General features: G+C 30.1%; 1 protein-coding gene across 1 annotated transcript in view; it reads left to right on the top strand.

Moving 5' to 3' along the window:
- LOC149480033 (uncharacterized) overlaps positions 1–25,988 on the top strand; it is a 33,859-nt gene extending 7,871 nt beyond the window's left edge. Inside the window, exon 2 of the mRNA XM_089707652.1 lies at positions 24,869–25,988. Coding sequence (XP_089563778.1) covers positions 24,869–25,988 — 1,120 coding nt within the window. The remainder of the gene's footprint in view (positions 1–24,868) is intronic.
- The last annotated feature ends 1,682 nt before the right edge of the window (positions 25,989–27,670 follow it).

Here is a 27,670-nt window from a genome sequence, read left to right as displayed (position 1 = left end):
GTCAGAGAAGCTGGTGATTTTATGACTTCATAAAATCACTGTTGTCTCTGACCTTAGTCTGTATTCAAGGACTCAATATTTGTTTTATTTATTTCCAGTATCTATACAACACATTACACTGAAACTTTTTAGCACTTTAGTTAAATAAAAACACACAAAATTATATTGCTTAGTTTATATTAAAAGTAATATTCATTAAAAATAACTATCTCAAAGTTTCTTAGTCATTATTTTTCTCACACACAAGACTATTCGAATTTATTGCGAAGCGAGATCAAACGAAAATAACGCAAGCACTATTGAAATAAATTTAAAAAATCATAATATTATCTCGACCATCATCTTGTCATTATCCGCAAATTAAGATGTGCTTATATTAAGAGGTATTAAGAACCTCCATCAAATTATTTTACGAACGAAAGCTGAATCTACATTTCTAAATTTACCGTATCTACTCATCTCATTTCATGAAATGAGAACGCTCTTAGTGCGTTATTTTAGAACCTTAACGAATGTGAACTTTTTAACGCCAGCACTTACACTATCTTATTAATTTTTAAATGTATGCACGTTTTACATCGCCTGCTATTTGATAAATATACAAAAATTTTAAATGTTCAATCTTGTCCACCCGTTTCTCAGTATATTATGTTGAAGATAATGTCTAAATGACATAAAAATTCTTCATTTAATCAATTAATAAATGTTTATTTATTCATTAAGAAACAAGTAGTCTATATAAGTTAGGAATTACTTACAATTATTTTAGGTCATTCCACTATTTAATGTTATACAATATTTAGCTGAAGCTACCGATGATCACAGTCAAGATAACCGTTGTTATTTGAAGTTACATCGACCGGGAAACTTCGAGAAGTTCAACAGAGATCTGTGAGATAGCTCCGGGAATCTAGTATTAAATATTCAGTTCAGTATCTGGGTGTAAAATAACATTATTGCCAAAACTATTATTTACTTGCCACATATTCAATAGCAAAATTGATTTATAGTGGTTAGTTTATTTGTGTGGTTAAATCATATCGTATTACAAAGGGAAGGTATTTTATTCGGCTATATATAAAAGAAAGGAGAGTTAGTTACACCACTTATAACTCGAGAATAGAGAATCGGCTATCCTATTATATTATAGTTAATACTTGGTAAATACACACAAAATATTTATGCCATTGTGAGAAGGAGCATTATTATATTATGGTCGTAATAAAATGCGATATCTACATGAATATTTTATTTATGCTTTCAGTAACTACTTAATTCTCAAATCATTAACCTTTAACTGAATCAGATTTTTAATTATAACCTTTTAAATATGAGTGTTATTTATTTAAACATATTTTCTTACAATAAACTAACGTTATAAACAGGAATTTTACGACTTTGTTTCCATCGCTGCGATTACGACAATCCATTTGTAGCGATTTGCATTTCAATCAAAATTTCGAAAACCCGGAATACTGAACTCGACTGAACAGTTATAATCAATCCGTTGGAATGATTTGTATGAAAAAGGTCGATATAAACATTGTACCGTTAAATTTTCTTTTGCGGATGATTGGAATTTGTTATTTAAAACGCAATTAAATTGAATTTTGAAACTGAATTTCTACTTTGAATTACTACGTAAGTATCTTGACTACTTAATTCCAATAAAATATTAATGGTTCAAGCGATCCTATTTTCATTCTATTTACATTTTTAAATGGTTTGGTTTATCATGTCAAAAGAGTGATATAAAAAGTATTTGTCAGATGTCCAATAACAGATAAATTATAAATTTAGGCACTGTAATAAATGTGCCATTTGTCCTGTTCTATTTTAAGTCTAAAATATAAGCAAAACACCTGATTTTTTTACTTGTTTTTAACATAAGCTGAAGTCAATTTTAACTTCATTAGACGCCTATCAAAAGGCGTCATATCTGGGGTGAAATATTTCCAAAAATATCTGCGCGTCTGTTATTAAAAAACTTTGTGAAATGGCTTTAACCAAAACGTAATATTTGCGTATTATATAATATCTTTGTGTTTTATATATTATGTAGATTTTATACTTTAAAATGAAAATAATATCTTAAACCTACAATCTACATAATATTTAATTGGAGTGATTGCTATTTGCTATACGTATATTATTTATCAAACTTTATAATACCTAATCATTAACACTAAGAGAACGAAGCAATAGTTAAAAATACAATTTGTACAAGTTTTTAATAGCCTCGAAAATAATGTAGCTTTCTAATGGAAAAAACTTCAAAACGGCCCAATATTTTCAGGGTTTAAAACAAACAAACAAAAATGTTCTCAAGCAAACGCAAACTTTTCCTTCATTTGCAATTTAAGCTTACATAATAAGCAATGCATAACGTGCCTAACTAACGTAGACTTAAAAATAATGGCCACTCAATTTATCCGTCACAATATAACTCCCAGTTTCTAGTCATTTTCATAATTTATTACCTTACCGCTAACAAATTATTAGAAATTAGAATGGAGTATGATGGAATACCACTACATACGTATACGTTACCGCATATTTGACATTATACTTGTTAATTATAAGGAAAAGCTATTGTTTCTTGAATATTTGTTTTACTAATGAAACTTAACCGTATTTATTTTATTGAAAGGTTAATGATGAAATTGCTGACGACTTTGACTTCACTTCGTTTAAGCTGATTTGCTGTTTGATTGATGATTAAGCTGATTTGCTCTTAAAATTATATTATTTATAAGTTATCGATAATTAATCTCCGTATGTACAAATTTTTGAAGTAGGTAAGACTAGTGATAATAAAGTTTAGCCAATCCTAAAACATCGCACAGAGTCGTTTAGAATGTATGTTATATTTTTGACTATGCTTGTGGTAATATAAATATTATTACCACAAGCATCTACCACATCTTATAAACGTATATGAATTAAATTTATACGTTTTACCCAAGACATTAAAATTGAATATAAAACCAGAAAAGCTATGCATTATGCACATCAAAATTCCTTCTTCTAGTTCCCGAGGAATGCATTATATTGAAAGATTAACTATATCTAAGCATGTCATAAAGAGTGACTAAGAGATTCATAGGCAGTAAAGATCTTATGGTTACTGAATTATTACGCAATAACCATCCGAGAAATGAGCCGGGTCTTAAATAGCTCAAGTCTATATTTAGTGTTGCCGTTATATTTTACAAGCTCTAATAATCATTTTTTCTACGTCGCTGACAATATTTTTGCTTCAGAGCAATAGAGAATATAGTAGTGTTTTGTTTATATTTAAACTTCTAATTAATAGTCTTATTTTCCAGTTTTGATTAAAGCTGAGTATTTTTACTTTTGATGAACCCAAGTTCTTGATATTAAAATTCTTTTTTATGCAAAGAGATTAATTATTGCAAATTAAGTGTTTGATTTTAACAAGACAGCGCTGAAAACCCATTCATAATAAATAACAAGATTGTTAAAGCTTGCAACATGTTCGTAATCTAATATTTAAGAAAATCCAATTAATAACGCTCAAGTGAAACCCATCTTATTCGCATTAACAAAGTTACGAAACATTCAACTATCTTGAGAATAAATCCTTATGAATCCGAGAAAGGGTTCAATGTTATAAAGTTCTGTGGATCGAGTTGCATGAATCTTCTCTTACTTTGTACAATTTGCATAAAAGCAAGCAAAAGTTAATAATCTTTGTTCAATTTAATCATGACGAAGTTAATTGAGTATGTTTCGTTTTCATTGAAAAGCAAAAAAATGCATCGATATTAAAATTATTCAATCGGGAATTACCTAAATTTTTAAGGATGGATAATTTTATCTCAAGTCATATGTATCAAGTTATGTGTATTCTAAATAATTAAATTCTCGTAAATATATGAAGTACAGAATACTGAATAGTTTATTTCTACACTCTAAAGTTCATATTTTCAACTAAATAATTTTACGTAAAATGTAGGCCATCAGCGGTGTCATAAACCAAACTACGTAAAAGTTGAGATTAAAGTTAAAATTCCATCTTTTTTAATGAATCAACGCCGGTGTCATATTAATTTAATATTTAAATCTAAATATACGGTTTGTATAAGGAACGTTTCATACTAGAATAAAAATAGGATATTTGTAAAGTTAATTTTGACCATGTCGAAACCAGACCATACTATCTATAAGTTTCAATATAAGTTCTATTAATAAAATTGTTAATATCTTAAAAATCTCTCCTTGTTCTTTTTCTTGAATTATAAATAAATAATCAAATCGACGTAACAGTATTTATTTTGTTTTTGACGTGTAGTTTATCAAAAAAATAAGATGACCCTCACGACTTATGAAATCGATTAAACTTTAACGTTGTAAATGTTAAAAATATGTAATGGCGATTCGAAAGTGCTTCTAAAAGAAGTCTAATTGAATAAATAAATGTTTTGAGTTTGAGTTTGAGTATGTCAAAGTTCAAACCTAAAAAGATAGAGATACATTCTAACATGTAATTTACTTAATATGGTCTGTATTAATAATAATATGAGATTTATTGTGGTATCGTATCTTACAAGATACATATTTGTACTTGTAGTTAGGTACTTAGTATATTGTCTTGAGAAGTCTACCCTGTGGATTATTAACTACTAGTTGTACCCGATTGTCCTGTCTTCGCGCGAATTGTCAAACCCGTGAAGCTTAAATAGCCGTTAAGTTTTCGAATTTTTTATTTGTAGGCGCAAATTTTTTTGAGATTTTCTATCATAAAATCCTTCTCCTGACAATAACGAACACACCAAGCTAAGAATTATCGAAAACGGTCCAGGCGTTTACGCGTGATGCTGTGACCAAGGGGAAATAGGGGTTCATTATTTATATAGAGCTCACATCTCACAGCCAAGAGAAAACTCTTCTAAAATTACATACATTGTGTCATCGTTTATTTACAAACTGGGCATTTAATTAACCCATAAGAGAAAAGAGTCACGTATACGAACCCTATAAAGCCAATATTTGTAGAGCTTTTGCAAACATATGCTTTGGTTTTGCGAACGTGTAGTTTCAGAGAATAGTGCAAACTATTGTACTATCGTAAAAACCTTCGATTCAAAATCCAACGAAATCTGTGTAAAAAATATAAATATTTTTTTTAATGCAGTTACCGCTTTTATTGCTAATGTGCTAAGGTATGAATGATGTTCCAATTAATAACCTTTTTTTAATTGAATTGTAGCGAAATATTTCTTCATAAGTTAGTTAACTTTTCAGTGGAAATGTTTAATTATTTCAGTCAGTAATCAATGTAAACTTTGCAGCTCATAAAATAAATAAATTAAAAGAATATAATTTAATCTCTCTACATAGCTGATAACAGCTTCGGAAAATTAACAAATTTCGTATATTGCAATAAAATTATATCTTAAAACCTTGACCTGTATCTTGCAAGAAATAAATGCTGTCATTAAAAAATCCATTTCCAACAATCAAGTAAATCGAATAAATTGTATGAAGTTAGATGAGACCAAGGCCTTAGCTACAGTAGCAATGGGAGGGTGCCATTATCTTAAATAATTACGTTAGGTGTCGACGAGTTTTGTTCCTATGGGAAATTACGAAATAACCCCAGTACAGACCTAACGTCCAGCCCGATATATACTCTAAATATAAAAAGTAATCCCATACTATTCCCAACATTCAATAATGTTATCTGAGTAATCTTATCCAACTTTTATGAGGATGTACCTCGTCCTAATCCGCTGTTTTCCGCACCTGGTTTTAGAAGAGATTTATTGCCCCAAGGTACCTTGTTTGGTTCTATTGTCGGTGCTTGCGCAATATTATTTTATTATTATATTTTGTTGATTTAGTATTAAGATGCGTGCAAGAGAATTTTGTTACCTTTATGTTATTATAAATGTGGCAATAGGCGGCGGCAGTTTTTTGAGGTTTTTATATTATGTTTATCTGTCGATAAATACATTTAACCAATAAACGAATGAATAGATAATTATGTACACATATTGAATAAGATAGTTTTTAATTGAATTCGCACATAATATAAATGTAACATGTAAAAAATACTTTACTACCTCTTCGATACATACATAACACGAGAATTAACTACATACTACAAAGATATAGTTCTCTATCTATGATACAGTTCAACCTAATGTTGTAATAAACAGCCAAATTAATAAACCGAGTCGACAAGGAAATGACCAGTGCAATTCTCTTTCCCTGTATACAATTGAATTAACCCCTCACTGTAGAGGAATTTCCTCTTATTGAGACACGTGTGCTATTGTGTCCCAAAGAAAGGTTGTCGTTTGGATAATACGTTTTAGATTTTCCTGAACCCATTGTGCTGTTTATTATAAGTTGTTGAATGCATACAACACAATTAATCTTACGAAATGGAAGGATTGTTTGTTGTGTTATCGTTGAAATGTGTTAAGGAATATTGAAAACTCTATGCAAAATATCATTCAAATAACGCTAAAGTAACGCTTTAAACATAATTTATTGTAGACTACCAACATAACCAAATATTATACACCTACTTTATTTTTTCAACATACAATATTCATAAAACTGGTAGATATCCATCATTAAAGCAAATAAACTACTATTGGTTTAATAAAGAAAATTTATCATTCAAACTAAATAGAGCATGAATAATCGAAAGCCTCCTACATAACATTACCTAACTACTACATAGACAAATAAACGTAAATATCGTGACCTATGCTAATAACACGAATGAGGCAATTATGATTGTCTCAATTTTGACTATGTAGCAAAATTTAGTTTTATTGTTATTTAGTTTTACTTTTTGGCATTTAAAAGATATAATCTATAATGAAACGATCCTATACTTAGTAGATTGTATTTATAAATTAGGCATACCTATTTTTATTAAAGTATGATTCGTGTTTATTTTCACTTTGTTAAATTATAGGTGATTATAGCTTTGATTTCTTGTTATTTGTGAAACATTATACTAAGTAGCTTTGTAATACAGTTTATATTAGAATTAAGAAACATTTTATTCAATTTTTATAGATCTATATTATGCCTTACACAGTGACCTAAAAACACAATCTAGACATCAAATATGTATTCAAAGATCTAGACTAGAGTTCAAACGTTTAGCTAGCGTAATTGACAGTTATTTGTTAACAACATTGCTAACTTATCCGTAGCACCTCGCCTTCTGAGAATTACTCAACGATTCCCGAGAGACCTTATTTGTTATAACTACATATATATTATTATTGGTAGGTATATTATTTCGGGCTATCAAATTTCAAATAATAATATCTATTTATTATTTATAGCTTAGATTGGTGGATATTATTTCGCCTTATAAGATTCCAAATTATAATTATCTATTTATTTATTATTATATCTGTTCTTAGAATGGTAGATATCATTATTTCGTGTTATCAAATTGCAAATAATAAATGTCTAATCATTTATTTAGTAGCTATAATTTGTTCTAAAATTTGTAGATATTATTTCGTTCTATCAAATGACAAATTAACAAGATCTATTTCAATTGTAATGAGATAATATCTAAAATAATAAACCTTCAGAATAAGGCTTCGAGCTATGATGATATTATGTCTCTTTTGTTAAAATATTGTTTTCCTGTCTATTTTTGTTGATGCTTTCAATAAAAATTACTACTGTTAGACGTAACTTTTAATTTAATATTTTTGTGGATGAATGTCAATGTAGTTGTCATTATTTTATGTCTGAACATGCTTAGCTGTCGAGTACTATAAATTGCCGCTTTCCTTTGACTCGTGGCGCATTCGTACGAATCGTGCCTAGGGGCTCGGACGTTGTTTATACGACGTTTGACCCAACTACCCTCACTTTGCTAATAGTCGTAGACTTGCTGCGTTTTGTTATCAACTACCTACATCAATTAGGTATCTGTGTAGAATCGCAGTACATTCTTATTACATTCAAACTAATATTTAACCCGCCCTCGTGTGTTATTTCTTATACTACGTAAATAATTATAATTTATAAATATAAATTCTAATACATATCCGGCTTAACAAAAAAACCACGGAGGTATGTTCAGGACGAAACAATAAAGTTTGTTTCTGATTTTACGATTTGGGTATTAAGTTTTTAAATATATTTTTACTAATAAAATGAAAATATATCACAGTGACGTCATTACAAGGATACTTACCTTTAACCTCTTTATAATATTCGATGAGTAGGGTCGACATGATACCTACTTACCCTAATTCCTTAAAAACTATTTCAACTCGTGAATGGCGGTAATCATCATTAGGTCGCCCTGGCAGAAATATATTATATTCTTCATACAATATCTGTATGATAATGTCGATTTATTTTGTATAAAATTAATTATGTGAAATATTTCTAGCATTCGTGTTACAACAACATTAAAATTCAACAATTTAATTTTGTTTCATTTCATTTTGTGTGATATTGTTTTATCAGGATAATTGAATATTATTCATAGATAATAAATCCAATTCAATTTTCTTTTGGATTATTAATAGGTAAAGATATCTTTTAAAGGTCCGCTGCTCACTACTGGTTGTCAAGTGACAACCACAAAATATTTTTATCCGAAAATAAAAACATATTAATAATTAAAAGCTGGCAAAGAAAATTGTTTGGAAAATTTTCCTATCAAGAAATATTCTGCGAGGCATAAAAGATATTTTGGTATTTATTCAATATTGTTTATTATTTCTGAGGATACTTTAATCCGATATAAAGCGTGGGCCGATTACTTTTTACTAGAAAATATCTTTCTATTAAAATAATTGTTTTTATACCACAAAATGATCTTCATGTTTAGATTTTTTCAATTTTTATTATTTTAGTGAATATCGATATAATCTAATTTTTAGTAAACAGGCCTAAAAACTCTTGTTTGAGTAATTTAATATCCAACTATCCTCAGTAGAATATTAAATTACAATTTCTCAACTGAAACTTAAATTATTAGAACATCTTTAAAGCATTAATTAAAACTTTTATAAAATAATATATAAAGCATTTAACATAACAAATAACGCGGTCTTTACTCGAAACAATTAAAATAAAATTGTATATTTCATCAACTTTAACGGTAAATGAAATTTGTAAGATTACAAAAAAATGGATACTTGATGACTACTCTAAGATTTTCACTTAAAAAGATGGGATGCCTAAAAAACCCAGTTAGTAATATATTTTGACTAGGAGATGATCACTACTCACCCTCATTAAAAAGTGAGCCAGGAAAGTTCTGGAAATTTCTTATTTTTCTTTCAATAATAATAAGTATATATAAATTTATTAAATAATTGGATAGATTCCTTGAAAACAATATCAATGTCTATCTCTATAATATAAAAACAAGGTTTTCCAATCTATAAACTCAATTGTTATAAAACTGATACATTAAGGTACCTACTACAAATCAAAAGCCACGAGAGACATTCTCTTGAAAAACCATTTTCTCGGATTACGTTATATCTTTTATGGAATGTGGCTTTGAGTATTACAGGATTTTACCGATCATCGAATTGATCTGAGCTAGAAATATTATAATACCTATGATAGAATAAAAAATGTATTTTAACATATTTACGAGCTTAGTTTTCTATATCGGGGTTTATCTTATTTTCCCTGACTGTTTGGTTATACTAAAAATGTTGATGGTATTTGAATAGGTATTTATCATATTCGAGCAAAAGTATTAAGAAACTATTTCGTATTTCGTTAAGTTCTATAATAAAAGCTTACAATAAAATAAAATAATCTTTTGCAAAAAAATGTCCGTCATTACTCCGAATGTGTCAATCAATAATAGGATGCGTGCGTAAAATCATATACCTAATTACTTTACAGATAAAATGCGGATAGAACGTATATACCAGCGATGTGTGATTGTTTCTTAGAATATAATTATAGGTATATTTTAAAATTTACCGTCATGTTATTAATCCATAAAAAGTCTGTGGATTTAATATTTTCGTATGAGATTTAATATTTTTCCAACCAAAAACCGAGCTTGCAAAATATTCATCATTTTACCGTAGCACGAGGCCCGAGCTTTTTATTTTGTCCCCAGAATTTTTGAGCGGGTCAAGACTCAAGATAACTATGAAAACTTAATATGCCCAGAATTTGTTAAATCTATTCGAGAAATTTATATCGTGGAAATATAGCCAAGAATACTACGAAAAGTAATCTGAAATACAAAAATTCTGCACTCACAGCGCAATCAAAAGCTTACAAAAAGTTACACACTTTTATTTGTTGAAGTTTCAATTCCTATCTGTAGAAAAGCATAATATGTAGAGCATCCTAGCCTTCAAAAATATACTAAATCTCGAAAACAATATCTACACCTATAATTCAAAAACAATCGCTATGATATTTCCTACGTAGCACATAACTATTGAATTGCACTTTTATTTATTTAAACTAAATATGAAAACTACTTGACGTCAAATGTAAAATTTTAATGGAAGTATACATATATTCCAATCACTATTAATCAAAGGTTTTAATGACTAAAAAAATATATACTTTAAATTTCACATATTTTTATTTATTTCGTAGAACCAACGACAGTCAATATAATTCACTTTATACGAGTTTCTTACATATTCACATTTCTCTAGAGCTTAACGTACGTGTCTTTGAATATACACCGAATGTAGATTTCATAAACATCACTTTATGTACCCATATTTATAAATAAAGTACCCTCGTTACACAAGACTAGTCTAGTCTTTTAAAATTCATTCAAGAGTATTTATCACCTTAAAAACGCCTAAGGGATGAATTTCGCATCTTGGACGCTACCTGTGTCAAACATTCGTAACCTATAAATCATTTATATCCCCGATAAACGAGACTCGATAGCATATATGAATAATGTATGACGTGAAGTACTTACCTCAAAAACGCTCATACGAGCTTCTGATTTCCGAGATTACTTTGTACTGAAACGTATCCGGCATGTGACATATCGTCGTACAAAAATGTAGCAGTTAACTGGTAAACTGTTAAATATTCTACCTACTACTAGCTAAAATACTATGACCGTAATAGGAACGTGTCAGGATCGGAAAGAAACTACTATGCCCTCTAAGAGCGTATTAATTACGTATCAAATGTATAGACGGTGACGGAACGATCTAGTGCGCATAATCTCGTACATTTCAATATAAAGATGTTTTTGCTTGAAGCTTTCCTGTTACAGTCATAATATTGTGATAGTACGTTGTAGTGGGTAGAGTCCTTTATAGTTACTGAATACCTTCAATATTTTACAAGTTTTTATTAAGATTTAATTCATTTAATGAAAATTAATGAAGGAATTTAAGCGCATCACACACGGTGAAGATACTATAATATTTTATGTTAAGATTCTCTAATATAAAATATTACAGTATCTTAAGTTATCCGGTATCAGCGTTCTGACCATCATTTTTCTTTTTGTCATTGCGTACTAAGACCCCTGTAGAACCGCCATCCTGTTACAGATGACCCGAAATTTTGGTGGAAATTAGAAGAAAAGATACTGTAATATTTTCAAATTCAAATTCAAATTCAAATTTCATTTATTTACAAGAATGTAGTTACAAAAAAGGTTATTATTAGAGAAGGTTTATATTAGAGAATCTTAACATAAAATATTATAGTAGGTATCTTCACCGTGTGTGATGCGCTATGGAGTAAAACTATATTTTAGAGTACAAACTACAAAATCCACGTTCCACTGTTCTCAAAAATAAATTTAAAAAAAAATTTTCTTGAAGGTATGCTAAATAAGAGCTTTATTTTTAGAAAATTTGAAGAATACTTTAAACAAAAGAGGAGTATTTTTAAGCATCTAAGTATAAGCTGACGTCTTAAACATTTTCTGTTTTGCATAATTAAGAAAATTATGCTAATAAGTGTTATACTGTATAGAAAAAACCTGGTGCTATTTAGGTCTAGGGTCTAGTCTCTTGAAAAATAAAACACTTTACTTCGCTAGTTCCAATTATTTTTTATTTACAACAAGCTTTTTGCCCACGGCTTCGTCAAGTTATTCTTTTCTCCTTTTGGATGAGATTGAAAAGTGTTTTTAATTTGAAGTTTTCAACCACTATTCATGATAATCCATTCACCAGCATTGTCTTAAATGACAGACACATATTAACATTGATACCTACTGTAAGTATTATCAATTTTTTTTGCTTTATAATTATTTCTACTTACCATATTAAGTACTTTCAGCACATCGTTTTTTTTTTGTATATTTTTTCAGTTATATAATAATTTAGATAAGTCACGTGTTGATAAAACTGATAAGATACCATGTACTAAATGACAAATCATTGCTAAAATTGCCTATTACAAGACCATCGGAGCGTTTCTAATTGGGAAAATGTAACCTTGGTATCGTCAGTAATTAATAGTTGTGAGAACACAGTGATAAAGTACCTAAAAGTTGGTCATGCCATGAAATTAAGTGTCTCCTCTATACGTAGTAATATTATCTCATTATACATGTCTTACAACACCGATAACAAAACCTCTTACAACTATGAAGGAAGGATAGTTATCATTTTCTAACGAAGAACGCTAATCCTACGCTGGTAAAAGGCAGTGTTCCTCGCCACTACAATTCATTACGAAACTACTCCTTCTATAACAAAATAAAATCGCTTGAAATGACAATTATTAGTCGAAGCACTGTACATTTATATTATTATGACTGAGGTATCCAACGATAATTTGGACTTTTTAAACACCATAAATAAACATGATTATATTCGAACTTTTCATTAAAAGAATTGATCATTTTCGATTCAAAAATGTAGAGCTACTGATGTAGTAGCAAAAAATGTAATGTAGGTAATATAAAATTGACATAAAAACGATACACAACACAACATTGATATACAATTTCCAATAAAAATATCTTTCGTTCCCTGTAAATGCGAAATCGCCTAATTAGATGGGGAAAGGGCTTATGAAAAACTGAATAGCATAGATTGTTATCTGATACCATTGACGTCATTGTTCAGTCAACAATAGCTGATGAGAGGATAATCTATGGAGTCTTTTTTGTCGACTTTACGGATTGGATTAATAAATTAATGTTTTTTATACAAAGAAATGTTTTATGTGAACTTTGGCATTGAGGTTCTTATCAAATACCAAATGGTTTAGACGTAAAGAACATGTTTGTCATACATACTTTATTTAATTGAACTAAAGGACAGATTAATAAGATAAGATTACTTATATAATGTGATAGTGTTTATTTATTTTTTATTTATTACATTATGTATTTTTAAGCTTGCTCCTATTGATTGGTGACTAATAAACAGGTACCTTAATTAAGAATAAGTTTAAGGATAAACGGTCACAAAAGCAATGCTTTTCAAATGCAACTTTTAAATAAATGTTTTATGTGAACTTTGGCATTGAGGCTCTTATCAAATACCAAATGGTTTAGACGTAAAGAGCATGTTTGTCATACTTTATTTACGCTTTGTGTAATGATATGGCAGCTTCTTTGAAGAATGTCTCGGTTCTGTATAAAATGGTCTGTTTTTACTTTAGAATATTTTAAAGAAACCTCTCTACTATTTCATGTAATATTATGTATGTTCATTCCCTGCTTGATAATATGTATGATAAATATCTTGTTTTTGTGACTTTATTTAATTTATCAAAGAGACCCAACATCCGCTTTTCAAGTAGCATTCCGTTACTTTAAAATATAGTAAAATAACAAAAATAATTAGTATGGGTTTCTGCCTACATGTAAAATGTATAGTTAGTAGTTTTTTTCACCCTTCTCAATTTAGGTTCCGAACAAGCTGGCATATTTCTCATTATCATTACAAATCTAATTTCGTTTAAACAATTATAAAGTTTTAAACTATTTTGTTTTAGCTACAAACTACATGATTAAAATAGTGACATTTTCGAATTTACCCTGCGCACTTTGTATTCTAAAAGCGAAGAGAAATAAACGTCCATCGTTATAGAATATATTCATTGCAGAAGTTATAATGTTGCCTCATTAAAATATTCTGTTAATGATGGTTTTGCTTTCATGAATATTTCATATAGTATTAGATGTGTAATTTTTGTTTTACTTTGAATAATGTTTTACGTTTTTTTTTCTTATTATTTTTAGAGAGACAAAATAAGAAAGGTTTTTTAACATAGTATTAAAGTAAATGAATCGATAATTCTTCGTTAAATTTGTTTTAAAAGAAATTACTTTTCAAACTTTTGTACGGTTTAGAAAACAAAATAAATATATCTAATTAATTTACGGAGTGCCAAGATAGTTTCACTAGGGAGTAATTTGTCCAACTATTTAATCATTTTACTTAATTGGGATAAACAACAAAAGAGAAACAGATTACTTATATTTTTTTTTTTTTATTAGATACCCATGTAATGTATTTTTAAGCATTCCCCGTATTATATCAATTGTTGACTGATTAGCAAGTAGGTACCTTAATTTAGAATAAGTAACAGCATAAATTGTGACAATATCAACAGTCTTCAAAATATACAGAATAATATATAATTATAATATTTACTCCAATCATTGACCGAAAATCTTTCGAGATTTTGAATCTATTATGTATAAAATATTTACTAATTTCTTACACCAAACAAAATCCTATGTTAATATGCCACAAAAATGTTTCCTAATGGCTGTGTCCATAAATAAGATTCGTAAGAAAGTTCGAAGTTCATTGGAGCGGTAATTACAAACACTTAGCAACTTGTCGAGTCCCGACCCGAAATAAAAACAAGGAACGCTATTATTATTTGTTCTGTGTATTTGGAAAATAACCAAAACAATTGTTTGTATCATTATAGCAATTAAATGTAATTTATACATAGGTTATTTAAACATAATATACGATTACGTAGAGTAGCGCTATCGAGATAATGAATCAAGATGAAACAATCGCTACTATGTTCCATGTGTGTTTCTAATAATAATAAAAATCATGGTTATATTTTTATTTGTCAGTTATATTTAAAAATCTGTAAATAATAGCAGCTGTACAAACTTTATTTCCTCAATTTATTGTAGATTGATTTATTTGAGAACACACACAAACTGTTTATTTGTTTAAAGAATTAGACTAAATGCAACTTTTGCATCTCATAATCTTATTAATGAACAATGTTATATTTAATTATTGTCCTATATATTACACAGTATATTAATGTCGAGGACATAATACGAACGTAATTACAAAGAGCAAGTTGCCACTTAGAAATCTTACGGTAAAGCCCAAAAGCGTTTAATTATGTACATAATAATTAATAATGTAAGCATCTATAAACATACATTGCTGAAAATACAATAAAGACAAATTTCCCAGCTTGAATACGTAAAACAATCTTTTTTCTGCACAAAATAACAGTCAGAACTCTAATAAATGTTCCCATTCTGTAGAAAAATAACTAAATAGAATATGTTGGGTTTTAATATTATCATTATCGAGAAAATTCGTTGTCTTCTTAATTTTTTATAAAATAATTAATAGGTAGATGTTTCTTTGTCGTCTCAAATTACGCGACATATTCATTATTATGGATTCCTCATCAAATGTACATCAAAAAAGGAAAATATTATATTTCTTATTTGATATTAGATTATTCAATTAACATTCATATATTATAATATTAAATATACTCTTTACAAATATTATACAAAAAATAATAAAGCCCCAATTTAAAACACGATTTAACAAGCCGCATAGAACGTGGAATAATGCTATCAAAATAAAAAAGTTATCATAACATTTTCGCATCAATAAATGCAAATAAAAGTATTGACATTTCCGTTCACTGAAAACTCAACTTGCTGAAAGTGGATGTTGAGCATTGCGTTTCAATACAATGGGCGCCAATTAACCTAATTTGATGGAACAAAAGTCTCAGGTACAAATGTAATTCAATTGATTAAAACTTATAGTTACAGTTTACTAAATCTATCTATACTAATATTATAAAGTTGAAGAATTTGTTTGTTTGTTTGAACGCGCTAATCTCAGGAACTACTGATCATATTTGAAAAATCTTCGGTATTAGATAGCCCATTTATCATGGAAGGCAGGCTATAATCACGCTAGGACCAACAGGAGCGGAGCAATGCGGGTGAAACCGCGGAGCACAGCTAGTTGTGAATATAGCTTATTATTTTATTATACACCATAAAATTGATAATAAATCATCTAGTAACTACGCTACAAAGAAATGAGAACTAAACAACGTTTGCTAGACATTATATTTAATCTTACATGAAATCCAATTTATATAGGGCCCTTGCAATTTTCTTTAAACACATTAATTTCAGACCGCTAATAAATGAACAACATATTGTATAGGTGGAGCAATCGAGTCGGCCATTCACCGTCTAGCTATAATTACAGAAATCGATTGTCGCTACTACGGCTTGGTGAGTCGGAATGCATACAGTGGGTCAGTGATGTCTTCAATTAAAAATTAATCGATGATAGTAGAAATAATGTACTTAATTAGTGGTATAAAAGGTATGGCTTATGATGGATGGACTTTTTTAAACATTTAATAGATTAGATTAGTCAAATTTCAAACGTAGGTATCCGTTTTAAAAATATAGTTAGTATAGAATTCAAGCAAAAAGCAAAACTATAATATGAACAAACAAAATATAAAAATATGTATGCTATCGATGCATTCATAGTTATGTCATTAAGTGCCATATCACACTAGCGGATTGCGAGCGGTTTCAAAGCGGAGCGGGTGCGCAACGAATACGTTGCGGGCGCGCAACGAACACGCCGCGGTTGCGCAGCGAATTCGTTGCGGACGCGTCATTTTGTATACTCTCGCACAAAAGCCAGCCCTTCCGCCTTGCCTAACTTCCATTCAATATTTCCATCGTTTCTGTAGCACTCAATTTTTTAACCGTACTGTGGAAATGCACTTACTTAACAGTTAACTAAAGATGTAATAACAACTGGAGTTGTTAAAAAAAGGTGCTATAAAATTGAATTACTAGGACTTTTAGAATGTACCATACATTCCAAAAGTATGTAACGACTGACCAGTATAATCTCTCCCATAGCAACGTATGTTATAAAGAGATTTTGTGAACCTAATTATGAGCAAAGTGATAGTGAGTTGCTGGTTGCTTGATAAAATTTTCTATTCACTGCTATTTATCTAATAATAAGATAGCCCTGTTTTAGTTAAGGAGCTTTAACATTTATTTCACTAATGAACTTTCTTAATGAGCAATTAAGTTATCTGATTGCATTTCGACCAAGATTTAATAGATAAAACAATACCCTAAACATTAACATGTTATGAAACTCGTAAAAAATAATGATCTCATAATTATTATACTATCACAAGTTATAAGTAACAACCAGCACGGATTCCATTTTGTTAATGAGTGTACATGACTGCGACGTAAACGTTGCGCATCTGCCACGCGTCCGCAACGAATTCGCTGCGCAACCGCAACGTATTCGTTGCGCACCCGCTCCGCTTTGAAACCGCTCGCAATCCGCTAGTGTGATATGTCACTTAGGGCTGATTTTTAAATCCTTGGTACTTAATACTTATTCGTCAAATAACGTATTAAACTACCATTTCAAAAATGTATTCTTTGCCCATCTTTGACAGTTTATGAGTGACATTTTAATATTATCGTGTAATATTTTATTGGGCAGATAAGTTTTAACCATGGATTGAAAAATCGACCATTAAGCAAATAACCCAATTAATGCATATTGATTATGGTAAAGTTAACAAATGAATGTGGGATTGTTTCAATACGATATTGCCGGTGTATCGCAAAGGCATACTTATGCTTTAGTGTAGTATATTTATAACAACTTATGAATTTTAATAAAACGACAAGAACAAAACGAGAATATTATAACTTCTAACGTTATTATCATATTTAATAATTGATTTCAGACACAGTGTATGTTTATAGATGTTCACTAAACATCCCCTCGTTTTATTCAACACTATTGACTCTTAATCAAACGAATAAATAATCGGTTTTATCCATACAAAAATCTCATTAACCAAGCCATTCATTTATCGGGAGCAATCGATTTTTTCAATAAACAGTAACTCTGTGTAAATTGTCGTTGTTTGCGGCGCGGTCGTTTCACTGAATAAATAGCGATCATTCATTATTCACGCCGACGGACGTTCATGGTTGGTATCGCATATCTGCATTTCCATTATAGAAATAAATGTAAATAATAAACGTTGGTATGACAATGTACATCTTTGGTGCGTATTTATTAAAGATCCGTGGAGCGAGCGGTTTATAATGACTCTCTATCTCACAATGCTATTGCTTTTTCTTGCTAAATATTGTACAGTGGTTAAACACATTTTTTCATAAGATAAGTTGATAAGTGTATTTATCTCAATATTGTAAGCATATTAAGGTAAACGAAGTTATGGGCGGAGAATTGTAAACACGTTTGTAGACAAAGAAATGTTAGGTCAAGTAAACTACTCATTTTCTCTAAAATAATGTAAATGTAGTAAGTATATGTATTATAAGACGTAGATTAAGTTTGACAGGTTAAATAAAACTCCATAGAACTCTTCCATTATAATATTAATTTTATTATTACAATAATAGTCCCGGCTTACTTCAGGCACGCAATTCATGCTAATTTAATCAGAATAAGTGGATACGCATTTTCCTTCACACGAGCCAAGCCTCTTCATATTAAAATGTGAACGAATTTTCTACATCAATTCGGATTCGTGAAAATTCGAGTAAAGGGTAATATTTATTTTGACATAAAAATATGCTGGTTCGTATTATATGAAAATAAGTTATAAAAGTTCTGTATCATGACGATGTATTCAAAGTTAATTTAGGAATAAAATTGAGCACTAAGGATGGATTATTGAGCAAACTTAACAATGGATTAACAAAATACCTATTGTATTATTTTATCCGAAGTTTGCTCAGTATGGATAATGTAAAAAATTCTTACATTTTTTCTTAGAAAATCCTTAGACTGATATTAGTCACTAAACTTTCAGAAAAGTGAAGCTATCGGTCTGCACCTGATCTTTTTGCTTTTGTAAAATTATATTTATTCCTTCAAGGGCTACTTTTTCTCTAACGACTAAATGAGTGAAGTTTTGTACTTTAATAAATATTATAATATGGCTCTATTATAATAGGGCTCTATGTATTTCAATATTTAAGATTCATATAAATTCGTACATGATAATATTTTTTTAAATTGTAGCTTAGCAGTTAATATGGTGTAGATAATCATAGAATAATTTATTTATCAGTGGCATAAGATAGAAGAGCTTATAACAACACAGTCAATCGTTTAAATGAATACTTGCATAGTTTGATCACTTTATAAATTACACATAACAGAAAAAAATAATCTTGCCTTTAAAATCAAACCTTTCACGTTATTACGTTTACAAACAATATATTTGCCATCCAAGACTTACATACTTTCCAACTTGCAATATTCGAAGTTGACTAACGGTATATTTGCTTTACTCTCGTATAAACTCGAAATACAATTTATGAGAAAGCTTCACCAAGTTCGAGTTAACTAAAGTCTAACAAATGGCAAGAATTAGATTGAAAGGAACAGTATATGTGGAGAGTGATTTAGATGATTGCTATACGAATACTAAGTGAATTGAAGTATAAGTACATTAGACGCAAAGATGAAAGATTTGAATAATATTTAACGTTTGTTTCATATTGGTCTGTTAACGATTCTCTTTGATACGCTATTTTCTTCACAAAAGTTTGGATAACAGATTTCGGTTAATAATAGATAACGAAATTTAATAAACTTTTTATAAACAGTCCTAAAATTGAGAGGTTCTTCTTCTGGAAGGGTACAGAGTCACCTGAAGAATTTTGTGAGTGAATTTTAAGGGCATAGGTTAAAAAGGAATTCGGGGAAAGGTAGTCTCGACAAAATACGACCAGAAATACAACAAAAGCAGTTGCTTCGTAATAATATATAGTAATTATTTAGGCACTATTATCAGCCTACAATTAGGTCGAAGCCAAAACAAATTTAACTCAATCCATCAGGTATCACACATACTAGACTACGAGAAATATAGAAACGGCTTATAAAAGTCAAATACGAATACTTTAATAACTTTTACCATAAACGCAAAAATATATGATCGTTGGTAGCGTATAGAATTCCCTATCAGGCAATTCAATCTCACTTCACACATAAAGTATTTCTGAAGAGTTGCCTGAAGCCGCTTGTACTGCTTTCAGAGCATAATATTGAAATAATAACACCCTGTTTTTCAACGTTTACAACGGAGAATTTTGCGAACTGATTTTGCTTTTCCTTGAACGCCGGTAACAAAAATATTTAGAAATTTCAATTTGTTGGGTCTGTAGAAAAGAGTAGGTATACATCTGTTTGTTGTTAAATTAAATAAATTGTTAAAAATGTAAAGGGAGCTGAGTTGAATGTTAGTTTTAATGCAATAAGAATGTACTTATAGAAATAATTGTGAGTAACGGAATGATAATACCATAATTCACAATTTCAATTCATGTTTTCTGTTTAACAGAAGCGACTAATTCAGCTTCATGCGACCTAATTTGTTATTCTATTCTCTCGTTACATTTCTACTACGAATGGTTTAACTTCTATTCATCTAACAAGAAGTTTAATTTTAACCATCAATTCCCATTGGAATTAAGCATTTTTAATGACGTACTTTTACTCAAAATTTTGTCAGCGTAGTTGTAACGAAGCGCTACTTTGTTTCTTTCTTCCTTACGTTGGAAAGCTTAAATTAAAGGAGCTAGTCCACTAATTTATTTCATCTAACACAAAGTAAAGTCTACTTAGTATTTCATTGTATTGCTCATGTTCGTGTTATGAATAGACATCCTTATCGGTTCAGAAATTCGCTGTATCGTTTTCACATTCCATTAGAGATTGTGTTGAATCTGTTTATCTCGTATTGTCGATTCTAATTCCCGATATACCCGGCCCGAATTCTGCAGACATGACCAAACCAACCACAACTGATTTAATCTGGTTTTGATTGAATAAACTGATCAGATAAGTACAGCAGGTTACAATTTTTCTTTTAAATATCTATTCAGCCGTCTACCGATATTGTTAAAATAAGTTTCATCGATATTTTATTTGTTTCGTTATAATTCAAAATGAATACTTATAGTAACGCTTCAATTCATCAATTAGCGAAGACTAATTAATATCTAATGTTAAAAAGTTATTTGTGCTATACATATTTTTTCGTCAGTTAGCATAAAATATTGTAATTTAATATTAATATTATTTTGCTCTACATATTGCTTTAGTACATTTTAAAGTATATTTTATTTCTTCGTGAATATTTTCATCATTTTACACATTTTTTTTTACCATCATTAAAACAAAATCTATCTACACGTTAACTGTATATTGTATAACACAATGAATATATAAAATAATTTCACGTTCATTATTCAGTTTATTTAAATTTCACCCCAAATACGTTACCACATAATAAAATCAAAGTACAGTTGCCGTTCTCACAAACCACGAAAGTTAACCGACATTTTCATGCTACAGCAAAAAGCAGTACATTACAAGCGTTGCATGCAAGGCGGGATTTTCAAAAACAGTTACCGCTAATGGTGCCAGCAATGCACTAGAATAGATTTGTTTTGTCCGGGTCAGGGGTTAAGGAACCCTCGCATGATCGCAAAACGAACTGTAACAAGGAGATGCGAAATAATGGACTGTGGTAACTTAATATGTGACATTATCCAACAGCTCATACTAATTTTATACACGGGGTTCTGTACCTTACTATGTGCGTTTTTCCGTGATCTGTATATGCAAATGCTGACAAATTCAACAGCATTCTTGCATATTTAATTGATTTCGTTTAAATTAATAAGCTAATAAGCTTATCTTTAGTTCAAAATGAATTGCAAAAGCTCCATAAAGATAATTCAAAACCAAATTCGAATTAAGAGTTGACAGTAGATGCTTATTATCTGCCCGCAAATTTTAACTAAAACAATGGATACACTGATAAATTTTTCACCTTTTTATATTAATATCACTACTCATTTTTTTATACTAGAGCCTAAATTGTATAATTAAACCAGTTTTCTTTCTGTGATTTCTTGTGTTTCTTCTATTAATTATCAAATTAATTATTGAGTATGGTTTTACGTTGTTATTAATTTAGAAAATAAAAACTAAAGTTCAAAATATTTTGTCTCAAATTGCTAAGTAGGTGTTTACAATAACATCTAATATACCTACAGCTAGCTATTAATGTTTTCTGTCTATTCTTACGACACTTTCCAAATTAATGTCAATTTGATAACCATATTTCACCTCTAAAAACAATTATACAATATTTATCCATAAAATAAATAAAATCACATGAACCCTCCATTTTTCGTAGCTCGTGAACAAGATTTCACACGAGCCTCAGTTTAAATTTATTGATAGAGGATATCCGGTAGATAGGGACGTCTAGCCACAACTAATTTAGTAGTGGAGGTGCTCACACCGTTCTAACTGTGGGGTCATTAAACTGTAAGTTTCATTTTTACCTGTAATGTGGTTTGATTTACCCTTAGAAGGTTCTCGATGTTTTTGCTACCAACATCGAAGTACAATAAATGCAGCAATTTCGCCAGGATAATACGAGACAATATTTGTATTTGTCAATTTTGACAATATTGTATTTGTAATTTCAGTTTCAAACCGAAATATAAAAAGGAAATTTTCACTTATAACACCAGAAGAGTTTCAAAATTATCGGGTATTTTCCGATAGGTTCGTTGCAAACAAATGAAGGAGTCAAGTTTTTCAGGTTAAAAAATGATTTTTCCTGAAAAACTTGACGACTTTATTTGTTTGCAGGGAACCTTGAGGGAAATGCCAGATAATTTTGAAGCTCGTGTGGTATTCGGGGGATTATTTTTCCGTCCCAAATGTCGGCCAATAATTTCACAATTGAATTCAACCTGTCAGTTTGACGTCAACGACCAGAGAAAATTTTCAAAAAATTATCAAAAATTAGACGTCGAATGGTGCAATTCTATTGGTCGATATTTGGGTCGGAAAAATAATCATAATTAACTTTTCACGAAGCTAACACATAAAACCTTAATTTTCAGTCATTAGGTTTTAGTGATAACTCGACGTAACAACCTAATGGAGAGGTGGAATTACCATCGTAAAAATTATACATTTCATAATATTACTTTCGTCCATGTTTTCCATTACATATAAAGGCGTACATAATTTTCTAGGAAAAGGTATATAACATAGGTATATACTATAGTACTAGTTGTTTTATATTGATTGAATCTTGACACACGTTTTTATTGAATAAACACGAACATGTACAAAATTCACACAATTATATTTCACCACAATGATAACATCATTCCATTTAATTTCGAAGTTATAATAACATGACAGTAATAAATCAAAATCACATTAACTAACTAATTGATCACGACAACAATAAACAGCCCCGCTATTATATTACAAAACAATATTGAAAACTAATTAATCGTTCGAGTAGAAGCCAAAGCAAAGCTCAAACAATACGCATCATAACTTCGCAGGCTCTAATTGCAAATTGCCTACGCACGTGGTCAGAAAGGTAATGTCACCCTTTGTACTGGCTACATAATTATCTGCGTCTGTATGTGACTTTTACTAGCACAAGCTTTATTAGAATGGGCCTAATGCTTTATTAGTATGCGAAAGTAACGCTACCTAGCACTCTGGGGACGTGTAATGTTGGGGTCTTTTAAAAATAGATTATATCTCACTAATTAATGTTGTTAGTTGGGAAAAAACAAAAATTTGTTAACAGAGCACATATTTCATAATATACTTATTACATTTTAGCCAAAAGTAGCGGCTTTATAAGCTATTTTAAAATAATATAAAATATTCAGAACTAGCTGCTGATCCCGGTTTTATAATAAAAATATACAGTTAAGTTTATAATAAAACAACACTATTAAGTATAGTAATAAAGTGTTATTACTATGTTCGTCGTAGAAATTGTCGTGTTCCTTTTAACATAATAATGTTCGTAATATTTGTCTAGACATTCGTTTAAATTTGTATGTTACATTCCGAACTGAGCCTTATAAAGAGGCATTAATAAGGCTTTTTTTCGCTTATTAATTATAACCACTTTTGTTTAAAGGCTTATCAAATAGGATTATAGTAAGGCATTTAGTACGATATCTATACTTATATTAAAGCTGAAGAGTTTGTTTGTTTGTTTGAACGCGCTAATCTCAGGAATTACTAGTCCGATTTGAAAAATTCTTTCGGTGTTAGATAGCCCATTTATCGAGGAAGGCTTCACGCTACGACCAACAGGAGTGGAGCCACACACAAAATATAGTTCAGTTCATAAAATAAATTAAAATGTGAAACTTTATAGTGACTGTAACTTCTTACTTTGTTCAACAACCCTGCCCCTAGTCTTATTAATTACATTTGTCGCAGCGGAGATAACATTTTCAACATAACGCCAAAGGCTAGAGACTAATCTAGTCTATTTTCACAAGGTTTAACGACCTTATTAAAAGTACGTAACTTCATTCTGATTTCTTTTATTATTATCAAAAAAATTCAGAAATTCGTATTGTTCAAAATTTAAGATGAAAGCTGTAAAACACAACATCCTACGCAGTAGAGCCTCTAGATCAAAATATTACACTTTTAGATGGGAACAAGCGTCTCTTATACAATTATTAATTCCATAATAAATTAAATATATTATATAGGAATTATGTCCATAAAGTTCTGCAAAAATACAACGAGTACAATAAAATATACTATCTGGGTTTCGTTGATTATGATAAAGCTTTCGACTCCTTAGAACATGATTACATTTGGGAAGCTTTGAATATTCAGGGCATTCATGGAAAATACATAAGAATTCTTCAGAATATTTACTCTAGAAGCACCGCCCAAGTCCGGCTTGAAAGTATGGGAGACATGTTTCCGATAGAGAGAGGCGTGCGGCAGGGTGATCCTATTTCACCAAAACTGTTTTCAGCGGCTCTGGAGATCGTGTTCAGAAAGCTGCAGTGGGACTACGAAGGATTCTCAATTAATGGTGAAATGTTGAACCATCTACGTTTTGCAGACGACCTAGTCTTATTCTCTGAATGTCCAAAGAGACTCGAAAACATGTTACAACTGTCAGACGAAAGCGTGAAAGCAGGGCTCACCATGAATATAGCGAAAACAAAAATTATGACTAACGCTTCACAGGCCTATAACATAACAGTAAATACAGAGAAGATAGAATATGTAAAAGAGTATGTATACCTAGGTCAGCTTATAACGGTAAAAGATACTATGCTCAATGAAATAGAAAGAAGGATAACAAATACATGGAGAAGATATTGGTCTCTTAGCGAAATTATGAAAAATAAAGATATGCCAATTAAAGAGAAAAGGAAAGTATACAATACTTGCATTCTACCATGCTTAACATATGGTTGTCAAACATGGGCGCTGACAGACAAACTTATGAATAAGGTGATGGTATGTCAGAACGGAATAGAAAGAAGTGTAATAGGTGTCAAGAGAAAAGATAAAATAAAACTAGAAGAAATAAAAAGAATAACTAAATTTAAAGACGTAAAAAAAGCATGTAAGATTTTAAAATGGCGTTGGACAGGGCATATGCTAAGGGAAACAAATGGGAAATGGACAAAAACGATAACAGAGTGGTATCCCAGGAATGGGAAAAGAAGTAAAGGACGTCAAATGAAACGTTGGGAAGACGATCTGAAAAAAGTGGCCGGCTCAGAGTGGATGCGAACTGCGAGAGATAGAGAGAGATGGAAGTCTTTAGAGGAGGCCTTTGTCGAAAGACAAACTGTTAACTATTGAAACCCATTGATAGAAAAAAGTAATTGTTTAAGAAAATTGTAAATATTATTGTAAAAGATTAAAGTAAGACTAAAGTTGTAACAATTGTAAAATTTAACAGTAATAAAGGCTTATTTTATTTTTATTTATTTTATGTCCATAAATAAAAATATTTCGTTCCACGGTCTTAGTTACCATACTCCTCCGAAACAGCTGGACCCATTCTCATAAAGTTTGTGTCTATTGGGTAGATCTGAAAATCGTCCAACCTCTATTTTTCATAAGTGATAAAAGTAAGGGAGAACAACGTTTGCCGTTTTGCCGTTAGTAATTGATAATAATATTATATTACAAACCATGCTCATATTACATTAAATTTCAGACTATAATATCTTTCGTTTATAACACAATACGAATCGAACAAGCATGCTCCACTGCACATATTTTAGTTTTCGAGAAATAGGCTCAGAAGAATCAGCCTTCGATAAGATTGGCGATTTTGGAACATTTGTACCCGTCAGGGTCGCAATTTCCGCCTCTCTTTGCGCTTACATTAAACCCTAACTAAATTGTCATGAAATAAAATAAATATAAGTTTTTCGCTATTCCAGATAGTTCATGCATTTAAATGTACGACTGGCAATAAAAGCCACATTTGATATGGATGATTTTATTCGTTATACGATTATTATGCACAATATTTGAAAAGCAATCACGAGTATCCGAACAACCGCAACAATTGTTGTTTCTATGCATTTAAATATGACCTTTGAAAGAGAATACATAAAATTGTTGTGAAAATGGAAGAGAATAAATAATATTGAATTGGTACATTATCGACTTGAGTTCCTACGACAAAAGTTTAAATAAAATAATTGTGAAAAACTGCTCGTCACATTTAAACCCTGGAAGAAACGTAAAATTTTATATAGATACTATTTTTTTGTTAAATATACCATTTACTTTAACTTTTTTATTAAGTTCGACTATAAGTTTCAAATGCTCTTTCCCAAATGCCTATAAAGCTACTTCCAAAGTCAAAGAAAGTTTTACAATTCGTAGTCATAATATAACCCAATGAAAGTTGACAAATAACTTCTTCCAGAACTTTAGATCGATTGCGATTGTTGCTCCACTCTCTCGCCGGCGACGTTTAATTAATGTGTAATAAAATTTGCGAAGCCGTTAAATAAGACCTAAAAATGCTGGATTACGGGTACGCTTTATTAAATCAGCTAATTAAGCCATTATTACCTTCGGAGACGCCATAAATAAATGAGATATGACAAGATATGAAATTATGTATAATTCTCCCGAGTCTGGGTGTGACGGTAATTTATGCAAGTTGCAATAATTACTTTTTTTACCTATTTCACAGTTATTCATTATGTATTTTTCCATTGGGACTTCAAATTTTACAATTAAAAAATGTTATGTCAGGAAATATTTTATAATGTATGCAAACAAATTTTACTACCCTTTTCAAACTTTTGTGTAAGTACGTAGTAATCGCATGAATATAATATTTTTTACCAATATAAGTTATACTAAAATATTAATTACTAGCTGCTCCTTGCGGTTTCACCCCCGTGGCTCCACCCCTGTTGGTCGTAGCGCGATGATATATAGCCTATAACCTTCCTCGATAAATGGGCTATCTAACATCGAAAGAATTTTTCAAATCGGACCAGTAGTTCCCGAGA

This window comes from Colias philodice, chromosome 19, assembly GCF_061535455.1.
Source record: "Colias philodice isolate Cphi_HAF_F1 chromosome 19, ilColPhil1 Martin Lab GWU primary, whole genome shotgun sequence".
NCBI lineage: Eukaryota > Metazoa > Arthropoda > Insecta > Lepidoptera > Pieridae > Colias > Colias philodice.
The sequence above is the reverse complement of the archived record's forward strand: the minus strand, read 5'-3'. Positions and strand labels throughout refer to the sequence as shown.